Genomic DNA, 14,423 nt, shown 5'->3' with positions numbered 1-14,423 from the left:
ACCCCAAGGCTCAGGCCCAGGGAGAAGACATAAAAGTAGAATTTGTAAGCACTTCTCAGGTCCCCTAAGGATCGACAGGGGATAACATGTTAATTTCCTAGCCCAAGGTGAGACCTTCTTTGACCAGGCCTTTCAGGGTTGGCTTGGCTCCCAAATATGGAGAATGTCAGTAATTTGTTAGCTCAAGGCTCAGAGTATGGTTGATCCCAAATTTTTATGAGGGAGTAAGACATGACCTGGCTGGCCAGGTAGGATGCTACTTGTTGCTCCTGGAGTCCTTTTGATGCCTCCCACGTCCCTGTGTTCTCCCCACAGAGAGGAGCTGATGACCTCGTCCTCCTTCGACAGCCTGGAGGTGCTCCTCGACTCCTTCGGGCCAGTGCGGGACTGCAGCAAGGACAATGGGGGCTGTAGTAAGAACTTCCGTTGCATCTCAGATCGCAAGCTGGACTCCACTGGTTGTGTGGTAGGTCTGTACTTTCGAGATTGTAATAGGGAGGGGGGCACAGTATAAGACACAATGCATATATACAGATGAAAATACACTATGATTAAAAGAGAGGGTCAAGAATGCTCCTTCCTCATTGTAGCTGACATCTAGTCTAAACTATGAATCTCCTCCTGACAGAGATGAGACGCTAATCACCAGTCAATAAGTCAAGGAGTATTTATGGAGCACCTATAGGTGACCTGTAGCTATCCAAGAGAAATCTCCTGAATTATATACCATGATTCTTTCTTTCCAGTCTTGCAGTCTAGTTGGTGAGGAATACCCCCAAACAATTTGAGAACTAGTTAACTGCTTAATAGTATGATATTGACTCTAATAGGAAATAGGCTGTATTTACTCTAATAGGAAATTCTAGGGGAAAAAATAACTTTGCCTAGACTCAAATCACACTGATTGTAATAGAGAATTTTAGGAAAAATCTACCTAGATAAAATATGCCAAGAATGATATAGAAAAAATAAAAATGTGTCCCTTTTGAGACCATGGCAATGAACTCCTACCTTGGGAAAGGTGGTTTTTTACTTTATCACCTATATAGACTTTGTATACCTATAAAATATGTGATGCTATGAACTAGGAAGACTATTTGGGCTACAGTGGACTGGGGTATCTCCCATGCCATGGATATGAAGACTGATTGAACCACACAGGCAAATGGAGGTGGGGCAGAGTGAGCCATCAGCTGCTGGTGCTTTTATATTGTCATTTTCATGCCCATCAGCACTACTGTCTGTTTCCAGCACTTTCTTCTTTTAAGGGCAGACTGATGCAGTCCTCTCACAGAGGGGGAGGGGCGGAGAAAGAAGGCAGGAAAACCAGGCATGAAGTGGGCATGAAGGAGAGGGAAGATGATTCATTGAGACACGTAGCCCTGTGGTGTTTCCATGGCAGGGCCAGGGCTTTCATCTCTGGGGAGGATGTGGTGCCTCGTCTTACTTCCAAGTCTGACAGTTGTACTCTTGTCAGGGCACCCAGAGCAGGAGCAAGCTATAAGGACGCTGGACCGATTTCAGCGTTCACACCCTCCTTTTCCCCATCTTTGAGCACCTGCTCTGTTCAGGGAGCCATTCTCCATCAAAGATGGGTATGTACCTGGAATCCAGGTGGGGCTCTCTCCAGCCTGGGGCCTCCCAGGCTTTCACAGATTAGGCAGCAGGTGACAGGGGCCTGACTTATCTGAGGAGGGAGAGATAATGAAAAAAGGAAAAGGGAAAGAAAGAAAGCTAAGGGGCAGGTAGGTGGAGAACTTGGCAGATCCATTCAAGAGAGGGGAAAGTTAAGAGATCGGACTATCAGGAAAAGTACAAAGGGAAATGCTCTTTGGGCCAAGTCTTCTGAAGGCAGCCAGGAGGTCAGTCCATGTCCCTCTCCCTGTGGCTGGTCCACTTTCCACTATCTAGGTAGTGAGCTTCCCAACTGGGTCCCTCAGGAGATAATTTCACTGTAATGGAGTCCCAGCTGAGACACTTTAAAAAAGTTATTTTTTACTATTCAGCCTGCATGTCTTCGTCATCCAGATTTCAACCTATCATTTTACATTATTTTCTTGTGTCACTCTAAGTGCTAAAACACTGTTTGTGCACATTCCATGCCAGCCCCATATGAGTTTGTGCATGCTCACACACTCACACACACATGCACGTGGATAGATTCCATCCCTTCCCACTGCTCTGCCCCTTTCCTGAGCCTCTAAGGATTTGCCTGTCAAAAGCCTTCTGTAGGTGATCCTAGCCCCTTTACTTGGCATGGAACTGTGCTGATGTATTCTTGTACTTTTGACACTGGTCTGTGAGACAGAGCTAGCAAGAATAGTTCTGATGAATATGCATTTGCAATAACAATTGGAGCCACTGCAGAAAGTCACCCAATTATGCCAGGGCTTGGTATTAGCATAATACTTTGAAGTCACTGGTCCACGTGGCTCTTGGAGGGAGGCGAGGCCAAACCAACTGGCAGGTCTTTCAATTGAATGTTTTCCATTGGTTCTAAAGCATATGATTCCAGATGCAGGTGGATTGGTGGGTTGAGAGCTGATGTGTTGCATCCTGGTTCTTGTACCCCTGCTGAGAAGTAGATTAGGAACTTGACTTTGAGCTGCCCTGACTCTCCTGGGCATCCACACCTTCCTCAAGCCCTGCTGTGTAGCAGAGCAGTCCCATGTCCTCTGGAGGTGGACCAGGGACAAAGCCATCAGCTGTACCAACTGCCTTTCTTCTCTCACAGAAACCCTGGCATTCCGTTCTCTGGGCACTGAGCTGAAAGGCTGCTCAAGAAAGGCATATTTTATAAAAAGAGAAAGAGAGGATGAACTCAGAATACACTGACCCTTCAGGAACCTGGGAAAGGAGCAGAGATGTGGGAAGAGACAGCGTGTACCTCCTATCCTCCTGTTGAATGCAATGCAGACAGTTGGGGCTGGTTCACCTCAGCTGCCAACATGTTTCTCAGTTCTGCATGGGCTCCCACAGGTTAATTGCTACCCGGTTAATTGCCCTGTTGTTTATATGATCTCTGAGGACAGAAAACAGATCCCCGTGAAAGGCACAGGCCTGTACAAGCCACAGCCTCTGTTCCAAACCAGAACATTCTCCAAAAGTAGAGCTTGCTGACCCTTTGGAAGGGTTCCCAGAGCAGAGGTTAGCCACCCACCGCTGATAACTGGGTCCTGCCTGAAAGGCACAAGAGCATCCATTCTCTGTCTATGGAGCCCATTGGGGTTCTGCAAAGTTACTGTATTAGTGTCCTGTTGCTGCTGCAACAAAGTACTGCAGGTTTATTGGCATAAAACAACACTCATCTATATCTTCCAGCTCTGTAGGTGCGCATCCAACATGGGTCTCACTGGGCTAGATTCAAGATGCCAGTGCTCCCCCACCCCCTGCATTCCTTTCGGGCGGCTCTAGGGGGCAAACCATTGCCTTGCCTTTTGTAGCTTTGGAGGCCGCCAACCTCTTTTTGGCTAATGGCCCCTTCTTTCATCCTGAAAGCTGTCCCGTTGCATTTTTCTGACCACTCTTCTGCAGTCCTCTCTCTTCTCTTCTGTGCCCCTTTCCACTTTTAAGGACTCTTGTGATTACATCAGGCTCACCTGGTTAATTCAGTATAATCTCCCATCTCAAAAGCCTTAACTTGATCTGCAAAACCCCTTTTGTCAAATATAAGGTGGCACGTTTACAGGTTCGGAGATTATGTTGCAGACATTCTTGGGGGACACCACTCAGAGATGGTAGTATGGGTTGGAGCAGACTCGGTAGGCAGGACTATAGTCTAGCCATTCCTGGCTATAACCAAAGCATTTTTATTCATATCAAGCCCACCTATTAAAATTAATATAAAACTCAGCTTGAAACTTTGGATCCCTGACCAGGTAGCTCAGTTGGTTAGAGCATCATCTCCATCCACCAAAGTTGTGGGTTTGACCTCCAGTCAGGGCACATACAAAAATCAACCAATGAATTCATAGATAAGTAGAACAACAAACCAGTGTCTGTCTCTGTCTCTCTCTCTAAAATCAATAAAATAAAAAAAGTTTGGAAATGCTTTTCAATGCGAAAATACAGTGGAAAGCCCACTCTGTACTGCTCCTTCCTCATCTTCACACACACCCTGAAAGTGGCCCCCAAATGCCTTTGCTTTGTGACATGTCTGCATGTGCTTAGGTGAGGGACTGTGGCCTTGGAAGGCAAGAGGTTGGCTGTCCAGCTTTCTCGTGTTGAACACATGACCTTCGCTGCCAGATCATTATGATCTAATGAGCTTTGAATTACACAGTGATCCCGTCGCCCTTCTGTCCACATGCTGTCCACAGTGGTTTTCCACCAAATGTGTCATTTCACCTCTTCTGGAGAACAGATGTGCAGAGCTCATTACAGATGACCCTACCTCTTCCTCTCTGTAGGACAGGAAGCAGAAGAGTGCGAGTCAGAGACTTTCAGCAATTCAGGGGTGGGAAGCTGAAACTCACATTTAACTCCTTCCAACTTTTACTCTTTGGAGAAGTCCTGCATGCCTTAGGCCCGTGGTAGGCAAACTTCGGCTCACGAGCCACATGCGGCTCTTTGGGCCCTTGAGTGTGGCTCTTCCACAAAATACCATGGCCTGGGCGAGTCTATTTTGAAGAAGTGGCGTTAGAAGAAGTTCAAGTTTACAAAATTTGGCTCTCAAAAGAAATTTCAATCGTTGTACTGTTGATATTTGGCTCTGTTGACTAATGAGTTTGCAGACCACTGCCTTAGGCTTCCAAGTCAGACTCATGAAAAATTCGGGAAATTGCTATTTATGAAAGGAATAAAAGTGCCATGTAGGAAAAGAGAACCTGTTTCGAGTAGGAATTATAGTTGTATGTTTTCTGAGTCCCCCAGGTAAGGCGAGGCCGGCTCAGATACAGAACGGGGTTCCTTTTTTTCCAGGGCCCCAAACATGCTCCAGCGTCCATCACTCATGTTCTTTGCCCATAACACCCAGCTCATACTCTGCATCAGGTGCACGTGTCTCAGGCTTAGCGACATTTGACTAGACTCTTGAGTGATTAATCAACTCCAAAACCATTGGTAGAAAAAGAAGGGAAAGACAGGGAAGAAAAGCAGTTGAATGTAGAAAATAATTTTAAACTCATTAGCAAATTATGCCTCAGACCAGTAATAAGTCAAAAAGCCATGAGCATCTCATGAAAGATGATTAACCTTGTATATTTTAGGGGTCACTGAAATTGCAGTTCATTTATTAGACCTTCTTGATGGGGGAGGGCTATTGCCATAATAGAGAGAATTTTCTTGTGGAGCCTGTGGTTTATAAAGGCTCTGGGACTGCTTAATGTAACCTGTGCAGTGAGAGTTAGTGTGTGACCTTGGGGCTCCCTCCTGAGCAAACAGTCCTCTTTCAAGGAATAAATGGAGGGATTGTCCACACGCCAGGGAAGAGAATGGCCAGCACTTGCAAAGAGGAAAGACAGCTCCTCCCTTGCGGAGGCAGGATTTCTCTCCTGGCGGCTGGCCTCTGGCTCAGACACTTCTAGGAAGAGGGCATAGTATAGAGCATGCAGTGTCTTTGTATTTATAAATAGATTTTGAGGAACCCAAAATGCATGTGAATACAATAGCACAAGGCACATTTAGGTAAAAACAAACTCACACCATGAGAAAATTGAATGATTAGCCTCCTTGGGAAGTGAGGGCTCTGGTTCAGCAAGAGTTAAAAAGAAAACTGTATCTTTGGTTTCAGCTTCCTTTTTTTTTTCCTTTCTGGGAATAATTTCAAAAATGTTTTACTCTCAACTGCAGCCCAAGTAAGTTACACTGAAGTAAAGATAATTGCATCTTTTTCAGGGTTTGAGGATCTTGCCTTGTCTTCAAGGTCATGCTCTGGGCAGTTTGCAGTGTTTTGTCCTATAAATATATACACAATAGTGTGTGTGTGTGTGTGTGTGTGTGTGTGTGTGTGTGTGTGTGTGTGTGTGAAAAGGAGGGAGGGAGGGGGAGAGAGAGAGAGAGAGAGAAAGAAAGAGAGAGAATGAATATGAATATTAGGCTGAAGATACAAATCCATAAATGATTTCAGAATGTACTCTGGGAGTTGCTTAAAACAATCAGATGAACAAACCTACAGGATTGATTTATTTTGTCAACACATTGACTCTATTTCTTTAGGGGTTCCAGGTAACAGGTTTTCTCACACTTGGGAAGCTACATGGCAGCTAACTGTCTTCTCTTCAAATCTCCTAGGAAAGTGTAAATACCAGGTGGTCCCACTTGACACACCAATGTCATCTAGACACCAGGGCCACACAAGGTGTGGATGTGCCTGATTTTGGAGTTCTGGAATAAAGCCTGCTTGAGTTTCACTTGGTGAAGTTTTTGTCTGAAACCATGCTTAATGGAGCATTCTGGGGAAAGGAGGTAGTTGAGGAGATGGGAGCCCTGGTGGTGATTGAGACAGCTAGCTGGTCCAAGGATTGAAAGCATGTGAGGTGGAATGACAGGACTGGCTTTACCTCTACTCTGATGTTTCTCAAGCTTTATAGAAAAAAAAGAGAGAGAGAGAGAGAGAGCTCATGGCAACCAGTGCAGCCCATTTAATTCCAATCAAACTTCTCCTTCAAGACCCACATTTGTGCCTGGGCTGCCTCCCAGGGTGATGCCAGCACCCTTCTGGTAGCACATCTGGTTTAACAGCTGGATGGCCAAGGAAGCGGATGGGTAGGGGGCTAACAAAATGTGGGGTGCAATCCTCAGCTGCCTCATTTGCTTGTTTACCATCATCTGGAGCATCTCGGTTTGCCCAGCACGAGGCAGCCCTTGGAAACTTCCTTAAACGCTGTCACCTTCCGGCACTCCAGCTGGCTTTGGAGGGGGAGAAGGGATGGACCGGGCTGGGAGCCTGGAAGGCCCACAGGGGGGCCGTTTGTTTGGGAAATTGCAGAATCAGTGTCAGCAAACAGTGCACATCCTGCTGTGATGTTCGAGTGGGAAGCAGGGAGGAAGGGAGGTGGGTTTAGAGGTGCACCTGCCGCAGTCCCACTACTGGGCCAAGGTACTTGGCAGCCAGGACGAAGAGGCAGCCAGGTGACAGGACAGAGAGGAGGTGTTTAATACTGTTTCTCTGAGTTTTGAAAGATGTTTTTGGTTTGGTTTTGGTTTTGGAGAAGTGTGTTGGGTAGCTGACAGCATAGCCATTAAGAGCAGGTCAGATCTAGACAGACCCCAGCTCTGCCCCATATTCACTGCCTTGCTTTGGGCAAGTGATCTATACCCTTGCAGCCTGTTGGGAAGAATCAGCTGTAATGTGCATGTGCAGGATTTGGTGCACAGACAGAAGCAGGATGGCAACGCGTAGCCATTGACTTCTAGATGGAGTCCAGTGCAGTGAGATGTCCCTGCATTAATTGGCTGTGTTAGTGCTTTCCACAACTTTTAAAATGAGAATAATACATGGCACTATGAGGTGAAGTACCTAAAGCACATAGCATAGCTGGGGGGTCCTAGTAAGTGGTGAAGGGTGACTGTTGTGTGAGAGGCTGATTGGGATGTAAGCCAAAGATGGAGCAACTAAGTCATGGACTACCGGTGGTCCTGCCATGACCAGCTGTGTGACTTTTGGGAAGTTAAGCTCTCTGTGCTGTGCTTCTTCATGTATGAAATTGGGGATGGTCACCCTGCTTACTTCAAACGGATGTTCAGTGAGTAAGATGGATGCCGTGTGAGCTGCTTACTGCTCACCATGTCGCCCAGATTCTGGCTGACATGGTTCCTGGCTTCTCTCCTTTGCTATCATTCTTGGGGGTGATTATTGAGGGCATGGCAATGCAGAAAAGCTCATTGTATCACATTAACAGTACCCAGGGCAATGGGATACATACAGTCCAAACCCAAGGGAAACACTTACGGGCGCTCACGTCTGTGTGTCTTCCACAGGGGTGTCCTTCCGCAGGAAAGGCCATGAGTATGGCCACTCCCACCAGGAAAGCAGTCAAACCTCCCTCCAAGGTCAGAAGAAGTCCACTTTCTCCTCCTGGCTGGATGCTCTGTCTCCTTCCGTTCCCCCCAACACTGCTGTCTGGTATCAATGTGACAAAATGCTTTAGACACTTTTTAGAAAAGTCCTATTGATACTAAATCCAAACAGCAACACTCCCTTGCCCCAGCCCAAAGGAATCTCTGCTAATGCATTTTAATTCTGGCCCATCACGTCCACGCTTCTGCCAGCCCCAGGCCCAGTTGAGAGGCCGGAACACCTCCTCTGTCTTGTTACAATGCTCCCTTCCAGCCTGTTTGGAGGAATTGACTTTAATGCAAATGTGTGTGGTCTGTGCCCAGAGAGAAGAAGCAAGGTGTCAAAAGGTCACTTGCTTTTAAACATAGTCCAGCGTAGTGGGGATTTTCTATATTATTTGACAATGTTAATGGTTTCAAGGTGAGTGTTAAAATAGGGGTCACACTCCAGTTAAAATAGTAGCTACACGCCAGTTTCTAGAGAACCCACCCCCCTAATTCACCCGCCTGTGTGGATGCTTTCTGATTGTGCCAGTGCCCTTCCGGACTCAGCCCCATGAAGGATAGTTCTGGCTGCTATGACCGCCACCTTGGGGTGGACTGCTCCGACGGCTTCAATGGCGGCTGTGAGCAGCTGTGTCTCCAGCAGGTGGCACCCTTCCAGGACGACCCCACCTTGTACAACATCTTCATGTTCTGTGGGTGAGTTAAGCTTCCCATGAGGCCAACCGGTTTGCTTGGATGGGAGACTTTAGTGCTAAATCCAATTTAAAAATTTTCTGAATAAGCTGGTCACCCGAGGCCAGCCTGTAGGTTCTGAGAAAAGAGCCTGCATGACTGGAAGATGAGCCCTTCTTAAAAAAAAAAAACAATTAAATATATTTTTACTGATTTCTGAGAGGAAAGCAGAGGGGGAGAAAGATAGAAACATCAGTGATGAGAGAGAATCATAAATAGGCTGCCTTCTTCACGCCCCACTCTGGAGATTGAGCCCGCAAGCCAGGTATTTGCTCTGACAGGGAGTCGAACCATGACCTCCTGGTTCATGGGTCGATGCTCAACCACTGAGCCACGCCAGCTGAGCAGGAGGAGCCCTTTTATAATCAGAGTTGGGAGGACCCTTAGGGAAAGTTGGGTCACACCCCTGTAGACAAGGAAAGTGGCCACAGACATTTCCTGCTTACACTGGAATTTTCCAGCCGTCTTTTGTGGAACTGTTAATTAGGTGTTTTGTGACAACCTTTCAGTGGTCCAAAGCTTGGGAAAGATTGTGTGAAACTAAACTGTCAGAGAAGAGGAGCGAGACATAATTAAATTCTATCTCCAAAGTTCCATCATTTTGTGCAGCCGCCCTCCCTCAGACAGAGCAATTCCACCATGTAAAGAGCCCTTGCCTGTGGATCAGCTCATTTTGTTTGGGAGGACAGGGCAGGCAATGCCTCCCCATTTCACAGATGTGAAAACTAAGGCACAGTGAGGGTAAGTGACTCCCTCAGGATTGGGGAATTGTTAACTGGGAAGATTAAGATTAGAATTCAGGCCCTCCTGGTTTTAAAGAAGTTCTGTAGCTCCTTTAAAATTGTAATTTATACCACTGACTAAAATTATATTTAAAGACATTTTCATGTTATATAAATTTGGCCCATTTTTTTAAAATCCGCACCTGAAGATATGTTTATTATTGATTTGAGAGAGAGAGAGAGAGAGAGAGAGAGAGACAGAGAGACAGAGAGACAGAGAGAGAGAGAGAGAAATTGATGTAAGAGAGAAACATTGATCAGTTGCCTCCCATATATATTCTGATCTGGAATCAAAACCACAACCTATGTATGTGTCCTGATGGGGAATCAAATCTTCAACCGTTTTGGTGTACAGGATGACACTCAACCAACTGAGCCACCATGCCAGGGCTTGGCCAATTCTTCCACAACCCTAGTTTGCTTGTCTGTCATGTCCTCTCTCCTTCCTTCTCCCTTTCCCTCCTTCTTCCCTCCCCTTTCCTCTCCCTCTCCACCCTTTTTCTGCCTGTTAGGGAGCTTGCTTCCTTTATGCCACCAACCATGCTGGCCCCTGGCAGCAGAGATGAAAGACGTGTAGTTCTTGCCTTCAAGGATCTCACAATCTAATAGGCTTACAATGAAAATCAATGTTTATAATAATAAAGCAATGCTAGATTGTTGCTAATAATCATGAAAAGATTATTTGATGGAATAGTTATGTTATTTTATTGTATTTCATTTTATGTTATTTCTTTGCAACCAAGCAATTTTCAATTCAGTTTCTTATGAAATCCCATTCCATAAATGGAAGCTTGATCTAAATCTTCATGTCTCTATAATGCTATCATTATGGTTGACCCACCTCAGTTAATAGAGGTAAGTTCAGCCAAAGTTGTATAGCTTTATTTATTTCATAAACATACATTTGTGAGCACCTAGTTTGTGCAGAGAACTGAGTTAGTTGTTAAATATAGGAGATCGCAGGATATGAAACCTGATCTCTGCCCTCAGAGGAGTTCCCAGTGGGACACATGGTGATGAGCACAAAGGAGAATAGGGGATTCCAGGCCCTATAGAAGGGAATCTGCCAGATGCTCACAGTGGACTGAGGGAACTGCCAGCTTCAAAATTCTGTATAGAAATACTGTGATATGGCTCAAAGATGGAGTCACCTCACTATCTTGTCCCAGACCTAGGCTGGTACCATAGAGTCCTTTGTGGTTCTGGAATCACATCTGTTGCCTGGACTAATGCAGTAGGTCCCTAACTGGACTCCTTCCCTGTTTCAATCAGAATTCAGTACACGTGTGTATGCAGCACTCTCCAAGCCACTATATGTAGCCTAACAAAGAAGTCCTTGGTTTGAGATTCTTATCTAACAACCAAGTCGGAGCTCTAGTCACACTTGTTCACACAAATATATAAATGGTAAATGGGGAGAAAAAGTAGTTCAAGGTCATTCACATGAGACACATTTGTGCCTCTGCTAGTAATAATGATGGAAACATTTGACGAGGACCTGCTATATGCTAACACAACAGAAGTTCTTTAGTTTCATTGTTTCAGTCTTCTCAACAACCCAGAGAAGGAGCTGCTGCTTCCCCCGCTTTTGCAGATGGGGAAACTGAAGCTCAGAGAGTTTAATAAACTGGCTCAAGGTCACCTGTAAAGGGCAGTGTTATTGCCATTACAATATTGCTTCTAACCACTTAAAACTATGATTATTTGTTCCTCTACGTAGAACAGAGTCTTTATCTTATTACAACAGTTACCGTAGGTAGTAATAAAAATGTGTTTTAATGCCATGAATACCCACAAATTCAAAATCTTGTTTACTTCATATTAAATCAATATGCTTTTTCAATGACAGCTTTATCAAAAGAATTCTTACTTGACTAACAAATTATAGTCTTCTCAATATAACTACAAATAAGGTCCAGTTAATGACTTTTGGGTCATTGACCCATATTTGGCAGCATCAGTATTGCCCTTCCATTAGAGTAACTGGACACGCTTAATGGGTAGGGCGTCAAGGAGGTGCCGCACTCCATGACCCAGCTGCTATTTAGTTTAATTGGAGGGGGAGTTAATATGGGTAGACCTTGTGTTTGGATACATTCAAACAGAACACAGCCGGAAGATGATCAATCTTACTAATTTCTTAGTGACTTGTCACAGGACCAGATTTAGAAGGTCATTAATTTCTTAAGTACAGTGTCTTTTTTTTTTTTCTCTGCCTACTTACCCTCCAAACAAAGGCAGGGTCTGGCCATATAGATAGTCCCAGAGAAAGGCCCCAAAATATCTTGGATTTTAGATGTGTTAACTCACTTACAAGCTTATCTCTTGAGCTATTTGGGAAATCAGATACTTAGAGGAGGACAGGACAGTACTCCAAAGCTCTGAAAGCATTTATCTGCAAACGTAAGGTGAGAGGTTCAATATGATTACATCGTGGAAGAGACTTGGTTTACAGGCTTAAGAAATTGAGTTGTGACAAAAATCACATTGGGATATTCACCATCTCTAGCTACTCAATACACTCCCAAAGGCATTTCCTCCCAACCAGTTGAGTTGAGTTGACTGCACAGCTTGTTGATGGACTAACGTCTCGAGTTTTCCACTGTATCAGGTGCATTGAGGATTACAAGCTGGGTATGGATGGACGCTCTTGCCAACTTGTCTCAGAGACCTGCCCAGAAGGAGGCGACTGTGGGGAAAGCAGGGAGCTTCCCATGAACCAGACACTCTTTGGGGAGATGTTCTTTGGTTACAACAACCATTCCAAGGAAGTAGCTTCTGGACAAGTGCTGAAAGGAACATTCAGGTGAACCTCAAGTCTGTAGAATTGATTATTCATGGCTGCTAGATCTTCCTCCTAAGAGCTTTAGTCAGCATCACATGTTACATCTTGGAGCGAGATAAATGTGATCCTAAAAGGACAGGTTATGTTCCCTCCCATGGTCTTTTCCAAGTCTGCATTCCTCCTTCCAGAGTTCGAGAACTGTGGTTCCTCTGGGTGAACGATGAAGTATGAAATAAATTTTTATCTTGCCCAGCAGGCACTGGAAGATTTTCTGCAGAACCCTCCACAAAATGCTCAGGTTCTATTTTCCTTCTGAGTAGAAGAATCAGTGTGTGAGTCAGTCTAGAGTAGCAGTCCTCAAGTATGGTCCAAGTATCCCTGAGCATCTCTTAGGTCCTTCCAGGAGATAGAGTCCTATCTTTTCCAAATACAGAGACTGGGTTTTCTTTGTATACTTCAACCCAAACAAATATATTTCAGTAAGTTGAATACAGAAGTGAGAATTCAGCTGTCTTCTAAGTCACATATTGTAAAACTTTGCAAAAAAAATGTAAAATAATGCTATTCCTCTTATTATGTTGTATAGCATATGTTAATATTTAATGGCTTTATTATTGATATTTTTCAATAAATTAATAAATATTTTTAAAATTCTTCTATTTTCAATAGGGTAAATGTTGATAGAGGTAATCCACATAAACAGGAGTACCTTAGGGCCTTCAGTTATTTTTAACAGTGTAAAGGGGTCCCAGAACAAAATGTTTCAAACCATCGATTTAGACTATTTCTAGGATATTCTGCATTTGACCCTTTTTTCTGTTCCATCTTAGGCTACTTGAATACACTTTCCTCAGAACTCATGCTTTGGGAGGTGATAAGTGTGATGAAACCATTGTGGTATGGATGAGCAGTTCATAGCAACCTGAGCCTAGACTCACATGAGCAAACCAAGAATAAATTTCCAAGCCAGTTCTTGGAGTCAATTTTAGACAGTAGACTTCACTATATTTCCCTTTTTGCCTGGGACCTTGCCAACAGGAAGCAGGGAGGTGTCATGCCCATTCTTGTGATGGCTGGGGTCTTCTGTGTAATCTAGAAATGAGACCGCATACACGCAGATCTTACGCAGAGGGTATTGGGGAATAGGGACAGGGATGGGAAGAAAGAATGTCTCTCTTCCGAGCAAACCTTTTTTATCTGGTTTATTTCTAATCTCCCCAGCCCTCACCCTATCTCTCACATCCATATCCTACTCCAGAGATGAACATTAAGTGGGGTTCAGAATGAGGGGAGTTTTTGGTCCAGAAAGAATTTTTTCATTGTGGGTTGAGATGGATTTTGCACTAAGGAGTGGGATTCACCTGCACACTCAGAAATGAATGTCTGCCTCCATTTCCAGGCAAAACAACTTTGCTCGAGGTTTAGACCAGCAGCTGCCAGATGGCCTTGTGGTGGCCACTGTCCCACTGGAGAACCAGTGCCTGGAGGAAATCTCAGAGCCCACCCCTGACCCCGACTTTCTGACTGGTAAGTATGCCACCTGCCCTCACTTACCCTGTAGACACCAGGTGGCTCCCCAGGGTCTCATAAAACGAAGACTCTTGACCTCACTTATTTGGTTTCGAAGCCAGTGATTTCCTTAATACACAATGAAAGCTCAGTCCTAAAACTGAATACTGGTAGGATTGTCAGTAAAATTGCCTTTATTATTATATAATCATCTGTAAAATACTCATAATAATACCTTTCCTGCTAGTCTCACTGGGATGCTTTGAATCAGATGGGATAATAGATGAGAGTTCGGAGTTCTCAGTGGATTAGAGGGTGTGGTCAGGTCATAGCAGAGGCAGAGAGAAGGTGCAGGTTACTGTGGCCTGAATGTCATTGCCAAGTACTGTGGGGCAGTGTGAGGGTGGTCCAACGACCCAGGGTCTGAATCTCAGCTCTGCTACTTTCTAGCTGTGTGACTTCAGACAATGCAGCCTCTTGGGTCATGCCTTATCATAAGATGGAGCGACACCTGCCACAATGCTGTTCTGAGCCCAGTGGCATCTTCCCCTGGCTCATATGGAACTAAGGGAAGGGTTGATGGGAAGAGGCAAGAACCGCAGGGGAAGCTT

The 14,423-nt window shown here is 44.9% G+C and overlaps 1 protein-coding gene across 1 annotated transcript in view; it reads left to right on the top strand.

Annotated features, from left to right (window-relative positions):
• The window catches only part of ASTN1 (astrotactin 1), a gene marked incomplete at its 5' end in the record, with an annotated part of 288,747 nt that overhangs the window by 215,773 nt on the left and 58,551 nt on the right, over positions 1-14,423 (top strand). The window contains 4 exons of the mRNA XM_079762051.1: positions 316-466; positions 8,534-8,700; positions 12,130-12,324; positions 13,703-13,830. Coding sequence (XP_079618177.1) covers positions 316-466; positions 8,534-8,700; positions 12,130-12,324; positions 13,703-13,830 — 641 coding nt within the window. The remainder of the gene's footprint in view (positions 1-315; positions 467-8,533; positions 8,701-12,129; positions 12,325-13,702; positions 13,831-14,423) is intronic.

Source organism: Cnephaeus nilssonii, assembly GCF_951640355.1.
Source record: "Cnephaeus nilssonii genome assembly, chromosome: 21".
NCBI classification, from domain to species: domain Eukaryota; kingdom Metazoa; phylum Chordata; class Mammalia; order Chiroptera; family Vespertilionidae; genus Cnephaeus; species Cnephaeus nilssonii.
This window is presented reverse-complemented; position numbering and strand designations above follow the sequence as displayed.